Source organism: Ostrea edulis, chromosome 2, assembly GCF_947568905.1.
Source record: "Ostrea edulis chromosome 2, xbOstEdul1.1, whole genome shotgun sequence".
Lineage (NCBI taxonomy): Eukaryota > Metazoa > Mollusca > Bivalvia > Ostreida > Ostreidae > Ostrea > Ostrea edulis.
This window is the reverse complement of record NC_079165.1, coordinates 105,162,378-105,178,261: the sequence shown is the minus strand read 5'-3', so window position 1 is coordinate 105,178,261 and position 15,884 is coordinate 105,162,378. Positions and strand designations below refer to the sequence as shown.

Here is a 15,884-nt window from a genome sequence, read left to right as displayed (position 1 = left end):
GGTAATCTTTTACCAATATTGTAAATTTGATTTTCTCTAGAGTAAGGGTTCTGACCCCAGGGTGGGGGCCAAACTTAGTATATAGTATTTATGTGTAAGTTTGCTGATACTGTATAAAATCTAAATGCATACTTGGGAATAGCAGAAAAGGATGTACAAAAAATGGTGAATTTCATAATCCAGGGTTATGACTTTAGGATGAGTCCAAATTAGTCATATCTTTTGATGTTTTTAATGTTAATACACCTATTATTTAAAGACTTTCATCAGTGTATGCAATTTTGAGGGCAGTGAAGTTTTAAGAACACATGTTGTTTATACTGTTGCTGAACATTAGAATTTAGCTTAAGTATTCAGAACAGGAAATTTTTTCTAGATTTCATAGCCCATGGAAGTAGTGATACTTTTTCACTAGTATTCAGGTGACCGATAAGGCCTGTGGGCCTCTTGTATAGATAAGTGACCTCAAAATTAGACATATACATGAAGATTAGTAGAGCAATGCACTGTAAAGATCAGTCACTGAACGATAAAAATTGTCAACAGCTGTCCTAAAGGTGTCAGTCTTTATTCTTCATGTGATGATTTACTTTTATATGATATTACATCACGTAGCAATTAAATTTTATGTGCACGCACATACATTATCCACCAATAACCTTGTTACCCATAATTAACCAAATTCATTCATTGTGGGAGATATATGTTCTGAGACATAGTGTATGGTGTTTGTTGCTTTGTATGTAGAACTAATGTATATATTTATCATTATAGTTCACCCCTCTCCCTGCAGTGAAAGCAATGTTCATTGAAAACTGCCACCTGTGGAATCCATTTCACTGACCCTTATTTTCATTCTTAATGCCACGTTTTTGTTGTTTTTACATTGTTGTATTTCAACAACAAAAATTGTTTCCCAGTGCATGTCAGCTGATTATACAGGTTTTATTTGGGTCTGTCCATCTGTCTGTAACACCTTGGCTTCCAAATGATACATCAAATGCTTTTGAGTTTTATAAATAAAACAGCATGTGAATTAAGGTCAATATACTTAAGGATGACTCCTATTTTTTTTCTGAAGGTCAAAAGGTAAAGGTCGTGATTACAAAAATTGTCTGGATTATCTCAAATACTATATGAGCTCTAGTAATAGAAACTCCTTATGGAGTGTTCAGAGGATGGCCCTAATTGTTTTGAGGCTAGAAAGTAACAGTTAAGGTCATCAGTTTTAAGTGACAAAAATGTCTTTGGATAATATATCTCTATTTCTATTTTTGGATTTAGCAATTAAACTTCACTTGAATGGTTTATCACAAGAGAATGACACCTATTGCTTTTTAGGTCTAAATTGCCAAGGTCATCAACCCACATAAGGTAGTAAATGGTCTCAGAATAATTATACATGTATCTCTAAGTGTGAATTAACATGTAAGTTATAGACTGTTTGTAAGATGTGTCTTGTCTTGAAGGGCACTGATCAAATAATTATAACTTTGAGCCATTGGGGACACATTTCACTGAATTCACATTTTCATTTATAATTTTCTTCTTTGTACAGGAGCATGCAGAGATGAGTTTTGTGAAAAAAATCCTATCAACCTTTAGGTACTGACTAAAACCCGGTCCCGGTCTTCGGTCTCGGTCCCGTGACTAAAACCCGGTCTTCGGTCCCGGTCCCAGATTTTTTTATTCGATAAAAACAGAATACATCAGAATATTTTAGCCCCAATTTCTCGTTAATTTAGATGTGACATATCATGCCTGCATTCTGATAGTTGATTGATAATATTATTGTCGTCTTTCGTAAAATAATATGTGAAAACTCCGGGACCGGTGGGACCGAGAAGTAAAGACAGTGCTAAAAGCCGGTCCCGGTCTCGATATTTTTTATTTTTCTTAAATAGCCGCTTTAATCTACCTTTTTATTAAAAATTATAAGAGTGTTATATTCAATGACATTCCTTTGTATGCACATGTATGTTTCTGATTTGTTAAAAAAAAAACACCAAATATTGTCCTTAAATTCTATTATAATTATTGAAACATGATGAAAATTGTTGTTGATAGCGAAACAAAATTAATGTGCACTCTTGTCAACAACCCCTCCCCCGCCCCTTTCCAGAAAGATTCTGATACAAGAATAATGCTTTTGAAAAGCAAATGTTATACCCCCGTAATCGGATACTCGGGCGCATTTATATAGTTTTTGGTCCATCCGTCTGTTTGTCAGTAAAAACTTGCACCTTTGGCATAACTTTTGAATGCATGTTGATAGAGTTTTCATATTTCACATGTGTACTCCTTGTGACAAGACCTTTCTTTATATGCAATTCTTCACCTTTCAAATTTGACCTACTTTTGAAAATCTTTAACCTTAGTCATAACTTTTGAATGCTTAGTAAAAATACACGAGGGTATAAAATGCTTCACGAAGGCATACTTTTCATGAAGCGCTAACAGTAGGCCTATTTGTATTTTCAAAACTGAAATTTATTTCTTAAATGAATTTACATGTATGTCTTGCATATTTATAAATGTAGATTTCATTGTTTGTAAAGTGAGTTTATGTCAAATTTATGCAATTTGAAATATAAGATATTTTGAAAATAGGAAGCAAACAGTTTTTGTGCAGCATAATTAATACATACATGTATATGTTTGTACATATATGTATATAGCTATTCACAATAAATATAGTTACCACATAATATTACAGTAAAAACATACCATAGATTATTTGAAGAACATCTAAACTCAGAGGGTATCTTCTGTATAAGTATACAGAATCTGAGAATTTTTGGTGAGCATGTGCTCTATGTATGACACACTTTTATAGATACTATAAATATATTAGGTGGATTTTTGAAAGCATTGTATCTAAAAGAACCACAAATGAAAAAAATAAAACAAAACTCAATCTGATTAAAATCAGACCCTAGGAGACACTCACAATCGCTATAATACTTACACAGAGTATACGGCGCGGATCTGAAAAGTCTGATTTTAATTAGATTGAATAAAACTAAGTATCAAATAAGAAAGGAAAAAATATTTTATAGTTATTATTTATTGGTTATATACAAATATATATATATGTAAAATATATACCCATATAAAGAAATCGGGTTCAGAATATAAAACATGAATCTTTGAAAACTGATTTTGACATGAATAAAATAAATGAACAAATAAACTAACTGTAAATTACAAACAAATACACCAGGATAAGTACATATATATTATTTCCCTTCTACATCCTTATCTTCTTATGAAAAGGTAGTGTAACGCGATCATTTGGGACAAAATGTTACGTATATGTATAGTTGAGTTCGATTCTGACATAAATATAAAGAATATTGGAATAAAAAACCTACACACAATAAATCAAAAATATATGTATACAAAGAGATGCCATTGAGTATCAAGTCCTTATCTTTTTTATGAAAAGATAGATTAAAGCAGCTATTGAGGGAAAATGTCGAGACCGGGACCGGCTTTTAGCATTAATTTTATTTCTCGGTCCCACCGGTCCCGGAGTTTTCACATATTATTTTACGAATGAAGAAAATAATATGATCAATTTACTATCAGAATGCAGGCATGAGATTGTCATACCTAAGTTATTGAGAAATGGGGCTCAAATATCCTGATATATTCTGTTTGTATCGAATAAAAGTATCTGGGACCGGGACCGAAGACCGGGTTTTAGTCACGGGACCGAGACCGAAGACCGAGACCGGGTTTTAGTCAGTACCCAACCTTTACTTGTTCATGTTGTGTATAATACATACCCATAGAATGGCCTTGAGAAGACTAGTAAAGTTTATTGTTTGTGTATTGTACATAATTTGCTGCTGTTTGAATTTCTAGGTATCTTTAATTAATTTTTATATAATTAAGTTGCAGAACTTGCTGAATTTAAAAAAATGAATCTCATGTATTGGAGGGTATCATTGTAGGTCAAATTTCAATGGAAGAATTTGAGGAAGTGATTCAACTCCTTGTAAAGCAGCAAAATATGAGCTGTCCTCTGGACCAGATATCTGACATAGCAAGGAGCATTGACCTGAATCACGACGGCAAGATTGACTTTAATGAGTTCCTGGAGGCATTCAGGATTGTGGATAGTTTTGGTAAATTTTCTGAAGTTCAGAGACAGGAGATGAAATCTATAAGTTCCATGGACAGCATTATGAATATCAAGAACTCAAGCTTTTCTATGGGAGCCAAGAGAAGAATATCAAATCTGGATGATATCAAGGAATGCAAGCACTGACAAAGATGAACAACCACACACTTTCTAGTTATACATGTACATGTGCAAAAAGTAAAAATTTTGATGAGCCAATTTTTCAAATGTGTGTGGCAATTTTTTTTTATTCATTTGTAAAGTATCTGTTTTACTACTTAAAAATTTTGTAGGTTCCAGCTTTTATAATCGGTGTTCTGAGATTTTTTTTTCACCATTTGATGATAAATTTTATTTTAATTGATTTTGATTCTCTTCAAGTATTACAGTTTGTTTCCAGGTTTGCATTTCTAAATAACTTACTATTTCGCAGTTCTGTGACTACATTTAAAGCCTCTTGATCATTTTATTTACACAATATAGCAGGTTTTTTCCAAGGGGTGATAATTTTAACAGTTTGGTATCATGCCGCCAAATTTTTAATAGCTAAATTTTGTATCCAAATGTGTCTGCAATCATAATACATATTTTTTCAAGAAAGATTACTCAGTATAGTAATTGTTTTTATGTCAAAGACACACATGTAGCACACTTGGAAGGTAAATACAATACAGGTCTTTTTTATGTCAGTAGTTTTGCCCACAGTAAAACGTTCTGCAGATAAGTAGTCAACACTATACTGCTTATCAATTTGTATGCTTTGGAACTCCACCCACCAAAATGTATTCTACTAAATTCATTCATATAATAATAATAATAATAATGATTGGTTTTATATAGCGCCTTTTACAGCGTATGCTGCTCAAAGCGCTTTACAATAATCAATCTACATTATTATCCCGACAGACCATATATCAATCTAGAACTTTCTCAGCCTCCTAGGAAGCATACAGTGCAAACTGCCATTACAAGCGCTAGAGCACTAACATTCTAACAATATCTTTCACTGTCTATAGCCAGGTACCCCTTTTACACTTGGGTGGAGTGAGGAAATTCATGTAAAGTGCCTTTCCCAAGGACACAATGTCAGCCCTGCCGTGGCCAGGACTCGAACCCACGACCTTTCGGTCGAGAGTCTGACGGCCTAACCACTCGGCCACTCGCCACATACCTATTTGTGTACCTTGAGCTAGAAAATTGCCAAAGTTTACACCTACAAAAAATACTATATGGTATCTTGATAGGTACCACTTGGTTGTTGGTTGTGAATGATGAACAAAATGATAATACACATTAACTATATTGAAGAGTTTCAAAGGGGATGTCATCTTCAGGCTTTACCAGGCAGGTCCATCTTATCATGGCTCTGTCGTTACGCTGAAGGCGCTTGACAGTGCTCACTGATGTTGCCCACATTTCTGAAACATAGAGCATGACACTCCTCACACAGCTGGAGTAAACTTGACCTCTGATTGCAGCAGGGAGTTGCTTGTTTGTGAGGATAGGAAGGAGTTCTCTGAACTTTTTCCAGGCTGACTTGCACCGTGTTATGACTGCAGGCTCACACCCTCCACTGAAAGACATGGTATCTCCGGGTAGCAGACGTCAGCGACCACGTCAAGTGTGTCACCTTCAACCTCAACCTTGTTTACTGGCCTACCGTCTATTGGTCTTGCTGTGTCCATATAGCGTGGGTATGAGTATTGTGGGTTTGGTCTGAGTGGACCTTTAATTCCACTATAGTTCTTGTGTACCCAGCAAGAGCGCAGAAGATAGAGTTTCTTCCTGTTTCGTTTAAGCATTCCGAACAAGGGTGTTTTCCCGATCTTCTTAGGGAGTTCAGATTTGAACCAGCAATCATTACTTTGGTCTTTCCCATTTTTACTCTTAGACTTTTGCTTCCATGCCCTTTTTCCAGGTGGTGATTCTGTCAACTAGTGCCTCTAATGAGTGACAATGGCAAGGTCGTCAGCATACAAGAGCTCCCAGGGGCAGCCTGTGCGCAGCTCAAGTGACAAGCTTCCAGGACAGTGATGGAGAGCAGCGAGCTCAGTACAGAACCCTGATGTACACCTATTCCCACTTTGAAAGCGTCACTGTATCCGTCTCCAACACACACACGGCTCCTAGCATCTGAGTACATCGATTGTACCATCTGTACCAGCCATTACTCAACACTCAGCTTTCACATGGCCCACCAGATCACATTTCTTGGCACTCGGTCAAAGACTTTCTCGAGGTCTACAAAAACCATGTAAAGGGTTTTGTTTGTGGCTAAATGCTTTTCTTGTAGCTGTCGGATGATGAAGATGGCGTCGATTGTACCTCGACCTGGCATGAAGTCAAACTGCATCTCGATGATGTGCACATGTTGCCTAATCAATTGCTCCGTCACTCTCTCAAATATTTTCATAGTCTGATCTAGCTTTAGTCCTCGGTAATTTCCCCTTTCAAGAGCATCCCCTTTTCCTTTGTAGATGCTGATGATGTATACCGCCCTCGCAAACAATAGCTTCCACAAGGTCTCGTATAAGATCTACTCCAGCCTTGCCTGTGGGCTTCAGCATCTCTCCTATTATTCCTTCCAGCCTTGCCTGTGGGCTTCAGCATCTCTCCTATTATTCCTGATGGTCCAGGAGCTTTGCCAATGCGCATCTTACTGAGAGCTTTTTCGATCATCTCAGTACTACTGGAGATTGGTACACAAGGACCCTCAACGGGGGTTTCCTCTGATCATTGGGGTTCCAGGGGAATTCCACATTAAGAAGTAGCTCAGTGTTGTTTCAATCTTATTTTCATTATTAAAGACAGTTCATCTTAGTACATGGATAATTTCACCAATTCTACACCATGATGTCACAATAGCTAATATTGACCACCAGTCCCAAAACCCACATCCCATATCAGTCCAGCGTGCAAAAATACACAAGGAAAAGAGAACGTGGTACCTACAGTGACTCGGAATCGGATTGATCCCCAATTTGTTGTATATCTCCTTATATCCTTGTCATATGTATTTGTTGATTTCATACTAAGTAAGACTTTTTGTTTATGTTGAATACAATTCATGTATTCTTAGATTTGTTGCCAAGTTTATTAAATTTTGAAAAAACTAGAATTGACTTTGTTGAATTAAAAGAAAGAAAAAGTATAATTATTACATGTGCATGCAATAAATATATACATTCATCTATCTTTTAAAATATACCAGAAAATTTATCTGCATATGATATATGCAATACCATTATGTAAAATCAGCTCTCAGACCCAATATCAGATAAAAGTTTCCCCTCAAAAACACTATGCTCTATATATACAATATTGATTAAGAAATATATGATAAATAGAATATTGTGTGCTAAAATCAATATCATATCAGCCCTTAATTGGGCTGATATGTAGCCATTTGGGCTGATATGACATATGATACAGATTTTAGCATGTAATATTCTCTCTCTCTCTCTCTCTCTATATATATATATATATACTGATTTGCTTCCAAATCAATATTGATACACACACTCGCAGGCAAAAATCATGGTACATGTACTACCATGGTAGGGATTTTAATCGAGGATTTTTTAGTAGATCAGCTGTTTTTGAGAAATTGGGTCACATTATGCTCTAGATTTATTTTTGTGTCTTGTAGTTTTGAAATATCAATTTTATTGGTAAAGAATTTAATGATTAGTACTGGTTAATAGAATTTATACTGAATAAAAAATATTTTTGCTAATTGAATAGATTTTTAAAATGGTTCAATATTTTATCTGCAGATAATAGGGATAGGGAGACTTCATGAATAAAAATGATGGGGATAGGAAGGCTTCATGAATAAAGGTGAAAGGGATAGGGGGCTTTATGAATAAAGATGATGGGGAAAGGGAGGCTTCATGAATAAAGATGATAGGAATAGATATGCTTCATGAATAAAGATGATGGGGATAAGGAGGCTTCATGAATAAAGATGATGGGGATAGGGAGACTTCATGAATAAAGATGATGGGGATAGGGAGACTTCATGAATAAGGATGATAGGAAGTGGGGGGGGGGGGTGTCATGAATAAAGATGATAGGGATAGGGAGGCTTCATGAATAAAGATGATGGGGATAGGGAGGCTTCATGAATAAAGATGGTGGGGATAGGGAGGCTTCATGAATAAAGATGGTGGGGATAGGGAGGCATCATGAATAAAGATGATGGGGATAGGAAGGCATCATGAATGGATGATGGGGATAAGGAGGCTTCATGAATAAAGATGATGGGGATAGGGAGACTTCATTAATAAAGATGATGGGGATAGGAAGGCATCATGAATAGATGATGGGGATAAGGAGGCTTCATGAATAAAGATGATAGGAACAGATTATAAGGCTTCATGAATAAAGATGATGCGGATAAAGAAGCGTCATGAATAAAGATGATGGGGATAGGGAGACTTCATGAATAAGGATGATAGGAAGGGGGGGGGGGGGTGTCATGAATAAAGATGGTGGGTATAAGGAGGCTTCATGAATAAAGATGGTGGGGATAGGGAGACTTCATGAATAAGGATGATAGGAAGTGGGGGGGGGGGGGTGTCATGAATAAAGATGATGGGGATAGGAAGGCTTCATGAATAAAGATGATGGGGATAGGAAGGCATCATGAATGGATGATGGGGATAAGGAGGCTTCATGAATAAAGATGATGGGGATAGGGAGACTTCATGAATAAAGATGATGGGGATAGGAAGGCATCATGAATAGATGATGGGGATAAGGAGGCTTCATGAATAAAGATGATAGGAACAGATTATAAGGCTTCATGAATAAAGATGATGCGGATAAAGAAGCGTCATGAATAAAGATGATGGGGATAGGGAGACTTCATGAATAAGGATGATAGGAAGGGGGGGGGGGGTGTCATGAATAAAGATGGTGGGGATAAAGAGGCTTCATGAATAAAGATGGTGGGGATAGGGAGACTTCATGAATAAGGATGATAGGAAGTGGGGGGGGGGGGGGGTGTCATGAATAAAGATGATGGGGATAGGAAGGCTTCATGAATAAAGATGATGGGGATAGGGAGGCTTCATGAATAAAATTCATTGGGATGTGGAGAGTTTATAGATAAAATTTATAGGGATAATTCATGAAGAAAGTTTATAGGAATAGGAAGAGTTTATGAAAAGTAATAAGGATTGAGAGAGATCATGAAATAAAGAACTAGGGATAGGATTGATTGAGTGTATCTTGTTTAACGTCCCTCTCGAGAATTTTTTACTTGTATGGAGACGTCACCAATACCGGTGAAGGGCTTCAAAACTTCAAATTTAGGCCTATGCTTGGTGCTTACGGCCATTGAGCAGTGAGGATTCTTTAGCATGCCACACCTTTTTTAAGGTCTTCTCCAAGGATCCGTGACATTCACACTTGATGCCGAGCATTTGGCAATAGAACTGTCACTACCTGTTTTAACAACCTTAGGTCTGTCATGACCGGGATTCGAACCCTGACCTTCTGCATGTGGGGCGAACACTCTACCACTAAACCACTGTGGCGAAGATTGCACGAGTAAAGTTAATAGGGATTGGGATAATCATAAATAACGTTTATAGGGATAAGGAGAAGTTAATGAATAATGTTGATAGGGATAAGGAGGAGTTAATGAATAATGTTGATAGGGATAAGGAGGAGTTAATGAATAATGTTGATAGGGATAAGGAGAGTTAATGAATAATGTTTATAGGGATAAGGAGAGTTAATGAATAATGTTGATAGGGATAAGGAGGAGTTAATGAATAATGTTGATAGGGATAAGGAGAGTTAATGAATAATGTTTACAGGGATAAGGAGAGTTAATGAATAATGTTTATAGGGATAAGGAGGAGTTAATGAATAATGTTTATAGGAATAAGGAGGAGTTAATGATTAATATTGATAGGGATAAGGAAGAGTTAATGAATAATGTTTATAGGGATCAGGAGGAGTTAATGAATAATGTTTATAGGGATCAGGAGGAGTTAATCAATAATGTTTATAGGGATAAGGAGAGTTAATGAATCATGTTTATACGGATAAAGAGGAGTTAATGAATAATGTTTATAGGGATAAGGAGAGTTAATGAATCATGTTTATAGGGATAAGGAGGAGTTAATGAATAATGTTTATAGGGATACGGAGGAGTTAATGAATAATGTTTATAGAGATAAGGAGGAGTTAATGAATAATGTTTATAGGGATAAGGAGGAGTTAATGAATAATGTTTATAGGGATAAGAAGAGTTAATGAATAATGTTTATAGGGATAAGGAGGAGTTAATGAATAATGTTTATAGGGATAAGGAGAGTTAATGAATAATGTTTATAGGAATAAGGAGGAGTTAATGAATAATGTTTATAGGGATAAGGAGGAGTTAATAAATAATGTTTATAGGGATAAGGAGAGTTAGTGAATAATGTTTATAGGGATAAGGAGGAGTTAATGAATAATGTTTATAGGGGTAAGGAGGAGTTAATGAATAATGTTTATAGGGATAAGGAGAGTTAATGAATAATGTTGATAGGGATAAGGAGGAGTTAATGAATAATGTTTATACGGATAAGAAGAGGTAATGAATAAAGTTATAGGGATAAAGGAGAGTTCATGAATAATGTTATAGGGATAGAGATTGAGTCATCATGAATATTGTTTATATGGATATAAGGGAGAATTCATGAATAATGATTTTTAAGGATAAGGAGAGTTTATGAATAATGTTTTTAGGGATATAGGTATGGTCTTAATGAATTGTATAGAGAAAGAGATACACGAAAGGAAAATTGTTAAGAATGATATAAGTACAAGTCCCTGCAGGACCCAGTTCCTGATACTGTTACAATCCCTGATATAAATACAAGTCCCTGCAGGCCAGTTCCTGATATTGTTACAATCCCTATGAATACTTCACCTGGAGGAGTATATAAATTTATCCTTATAGAAACAAAATTATGAAATGGTAAGTAGCACCAGTAGTTAATGGGGAAATCACAATAAAACATAAATAAATCATGCCAATATTAATTATCCTTGCTGTAGATATGAAAAATATTCATACATTTATAATTAAGGCAGTGTTTTGGCAATGAAAATGAGAACTTCTTTGCACCAAAATCCAGGTTGTGAAGTATACATTGCAGTTTGGTTCAACCATTCCTTCGTTACAACACAGTTTGGTTCAGTCAGTTTCCTCCATTACAATGCATGCAGTTTTATGCAGCCAATTGCTTCATTTTGAAAAACATATATTATTTTAGCATTAATGTTGACACCACTTGCTAATATGATAAGTATACCACTGACGTTTCCCTCATGTTGTTACAATACATGTTGCTAATGTGTTTGACATTGCTAACTGCCAAAAGCCAATGGTATGAAGATCTGCTAATTGCAGCATTTAATAAAACGAAGACTAAACATTTTATTTTTCATTTGCTAATTGGATATTGAGACACTAATGAATCTGTGGTCTTTGATTTGTTGCAAGTCAATAATTCTTAATGACATTTTGATTGTATTTGATAATTGGTTGAATATACTTACTTATGCCTGCTACCCCTCCTGGGGCATAAGCCGCTGATAATTGGTTGATTAGATATTCTATAATTGTTTACGTACATTTCTTCATTTCTTTCCTGTAAACTTTTATTGTAAAGGATTGAATGACAATGTGACAATGCTCAAAATTGTAGATTGATTGATAGAATATTGTTTAACGTCCCTCTCGAGATTATTAAAATTCACTCATATGGAGATATCACCACTGCCGGTGAAGGGCTGCAAAATTTCAGCCTATGCTCAGCACTTATGGCCTTTGAGCGGGGAGGGATCTTTATCGTGCCACGCCTGCTATGACACGGGACCTCGGTTTTTGCGGTCTCATCCGAAGGACAGTCCCATTTAGTCGCCTCTTACGACAAGCAAGGAGGTACTGAAGACCTATTCTAAACCGGATCCCCATGGGACCAAAATTGTACAATACTGTTACGCAAATTCTTAATAAAATATCATATATAAGAACAAGTGTTCAGACAGTACGTGTGTACTCCTGTACACGTAGCAGACAACTTGGAAGCATTGTTACAGTATTATGATAGTGATGTAGATTAGGAAGACCTCCACCAAAATTGTAAATTTCATGATTCCTGTGGTAGAAGTTTTGACATCAGGGAGTGGCCAAACTTAGTATATATAGTGTATATGTGTAAAACATTTAGATCATACCCTTTTGATACCATCTTTAATGCGATTGATACTAAATTAAAGCTAAATAGATATTTAGAAGGAGTATCATTTGAGATGCTTCTTGTATGAGTTTGCTGATATAATATAAAAACTTAGTGCTTATTTAGGAAAAGCAGAAAGGATGTACCAAAACCGTGAATTTTGCAACCCCAGGTTTGGGTCAAAATTAGTCCGTGTTAATTAATTTTACATATATTTATATTTAAGCCTTTCATCAAGAACTTTTGCATTTAAGAAAGAGATGTGTTCTTAAAACTTGGGTACAAATTGTGCCCCCTTTTTTTTAGCTGACCTGTTTTTATATTCTTAGAAGCATGCAGAGCTAGTTTATTCTAAAGCTTCTTCATGAAAAGAAAAAATCTCTTGATATGACCTTGAACTCAACATTTAGATATATTGACAACGTTTTATCTATTAATAAACAATAATCATTAATTTTCATTCAAAATATGTCGATTTGATGTATTGATATCCCAGTGTGAACTCGAGATAAAATTAAGACACATACCACAGATCGAGTCCTCCACATCTGCTTTGTACTTAGATATTTCATTGAAAATTAATATTCCCTTAACTGCAAACTAATTAACAACTCAACTTTATGATGCATTGTCAACTTCCCAAATTTATATAGCAATATTCCATTATCACTTGCATATGGTGTTTTATATAATATCTCAACTGATTTGATATGCTAGAGCTTGTTCTGCGTATGATCGCGCAGTATTTAAATCTAGGCAGGCTACTGACAAAACAAGTTGATATGTTACAGGGGTTTTAACAGTCTTGTTTTGAGTCAGCATTTCACAAATTATATGGTCATTATAATGATCTAGTTTGCCAGTAACAACCTATCACTGGGTCAAATGCTGTCTTATGTGTTTCATACCAATTGTTAGGTCATTCTTGGCACACTGAATTTAACTATGGACTGCTCTGTTTGCCTGATCAATACATAGGGATTGCAGCTGGTGTGGCTGATTGGGGGGGGGGGGGGGGGGGGGGGGGGGGGGGGGGGGTTGCCTACTTCTCCTGGGTACCTGATGCCACCTCTGGTCTACTATATCCAGGGGTCCGTGCAGTTTGCCCATTCAACTCTTAATTATTTTGTATTCCTTGTAGGAGTTAGAAATTTATCACTGTTCGTTATCTTCACCTTTCAACTAGGCTAACACACGCAGGTAAGCGATAAGGCCTGTGGGCCTCTTGTTTTTACTAGGCCCCATAGTATTAGACATTTTTATAATCATTTTGTTAGGAGACATTGGTAAGTATATTTATTTAATGTAATGATTGATTTGTATTATGTATGTTAGGCCTATACTGTACGCCAACAGACGGATCTAAATCGCAATTTTTAAGTGCAAAAAGGTCAAGTTTTAACGTACAAGTCTCAATATAACAAGCACTATGCCAGTTTTTCATTTAATTTCATAAATCCCTTTTCGTACAGAAAGTAAAAATATATTTTTAGGAATTGACAATAATACAAAACTTAGGTGCGAACCTACGGAAGCCGATAAGTGCCAGGGTATAGAATTAATATTTATTTAACTGGCGGCCGCCACTTAATTTATGTGGCGGCCGCCACTTAATTTAACTGGCGGCCGCCACTTATTATCTGGCGGCCGCCATATAAATTAACTGGCGGCCGCCAGTTATTTTATCTGGCGGCCGCCACTTAATTCATATATGGCGGCTGCCAGTTGCAAAAACAATGTAATTCGTATCGCTGAGTGATTATTTTTGGAAAGATTTAGAATAGTACGCAAACACGCAGCATCGTTTTTCAAAGTGTATAGGGACAGTCGGAGGAGAAATTGTCTTCTACAATTGTTGACAAGCAAAAACGGAACCTAAAATGTCTCTTTTGTCCAAACTTCGTACTCCTAAATTGGAGGGAGGGGGCTCCGTTCATCCTTCAATTGATCAGTTAATTCATTTTTACATTTTTACCATTCATTACTACCACCAAAAGAGTGGGGTGGGGGCCAATCCGCCAATTAATCTTATTTCACATGTGAAAATAATTATAGTTTGCATGTGAAAATAATAGAAATTGAACGTTGTCAAAAAAAATGGAGGGTCAGTCCCGTGGTTCTACGTATTTAACAGTACAATAGAAAAACAATAATTTAATGCTCTTAATTGTATATATATATATATATCACATACATATTACTAAGCATTGGGAGGGATTGCACCCCTTTCATTTTGAGAGAGAGAGAAAGAGAGAGGAATTGAATAACTGGTGACAGCCATATAAATGATTTAATTTGAGTCTCGGCCGCCATATAAATTAAGTGGCGGCCGCCATTTAATTTATCTGGAATTAACTGGCGGCCGCCAGTTAAATTAACTGGCGGCCGCCACATAAATTAACTGGCGGCCGCCAGATAATAAGTGGCGGCCGCCAGTTAAATTAACTGGCGGTCGCCACATAAATTAAGTGGCGGCCGCCAGTTAAATAAATATTAATTCTATACCCTGGCACCTATCGGCTTCCGTACGAACCTCTTAACAATAGCAAAGCTATTTCGCTAAATTCTGAAACGACCCAACGGTGTGAAACACACAGGTCACGAACAAGCCAGCTCAATAAATAAATGGCGACCGTTTGACATGCGTACAGCAGTATGATGTATGTGTAGCAGGGAAACATGGATAATCGAGATAAATATGAAATTATGATGGACCTGCTATATTCAATTTAATGACATGAATTACGGGAAACGGTTAAAGCAAGTGCTTCCAAGCCGAAGCGAAAGGTAAGAAAATCCGAGCTATAACTAGGCCTATAGAACAGTAGAATCTAAGTCTGGATGGTGATGTTTACTTTAGACTCTAGTGTGTCTTGCATACTAGACCCTGTGTGATATTTTTTTTTTTTTACAGAAAATGTACTATTTACAAGTACTCTTTCAAACATTTTGATCTTTGCAAACATTGCAGAGGCCATTTACTACTGAAGTACATTGTCTGACATAGGCCTATGGCAAGCTAAGTAGCTACACATATGATACTAGGCCTATATATTTATACATACTATCGATCTAGAGGCCCAGGGCCTAGTACAAGATATGAGAAGAATAGGTAAGCTAAGATACTAATTCTTTAAATAATATCATGTCATGTAAGACTTGTTCCATATGTCAGTTCTGAATTTTCATAGAGCATATCGTACGTGGTCCATGTTAAAAACTAGAACTGTTGTGATGTTGTAACACCTGGGTGCAGTGTAAACTCAACCGTAAAAATGTAGACATTAAACTCACAATACTTTGCGTTTCACTACGTTTACATGCATTTATCATGAGAAAATCTCAGTTGACGTACAGCTGACGTAGCTAGATTTAAATTATCAAAATTTTTATATTTGACATGAGAATTGTGAAAAATCTACAGAAATCGCTATTAAATCATTTTTAATATTTTGATAATATCCTAATTCTAATCAAATGACATGATATTGTTCAAACTAAATGTTTTC

At 36.0% G+C, this 15,884-nt stretch overlaps 2 protein-coding genes across 5 annotated transcripts in view; both read left to right on the top strand.

Annotated features, from left to right (window-relative positions):
- LOC125667313 (serine/threonine-protein phosphatase with EF-hands 2-like) overlaps positions 1-7,244 on the top strand; it is a 75,350-nt gene extending 68,106 nt beyond the window's left edge. Inside the window, exon 16 of the mRNA XM_056155902.1 lies at positions 3,960-7,244. Within this exon, the coding sequence (XP_056011877.1) occupies positions 3,960-4,276 (317 nt within the window). The 3' untranslated portion in view covers positions 4,277-7,244. The remainder of the gene's footprint in view (positions 1-3,959) is intronic.
- Positions 7,245-14,981: 7,737 nt separating this feature from the next.
- Positions 14,982-15,884, top strand: part of LOC125667312 (circadian locomoter output cycles protein kaput-like) — a 51,875-nt gene continuing 50,972 nt past the window's right edge. For 3 of the 4 annotated variants that reach the window (XR_007367127.2, XR_007367126.2, XM_048900753.2), the window contains exon 1: positions 15,001-15,162. Coding sequence is in view for 1 of the 4 variants with exons in the window: in XM_048900752.2 (XP_048756709.1) it covers positions 15,113-15,162 (50 nt within the window). In the remaining 3 variants the exon portion in view is untranslated. Of the gene's footprint in view, positions 15,163-15,884 lie in introns of all 4 variants that reach the window. The other variant, XM_048900752.2, reaches the window with a different exon arrangement.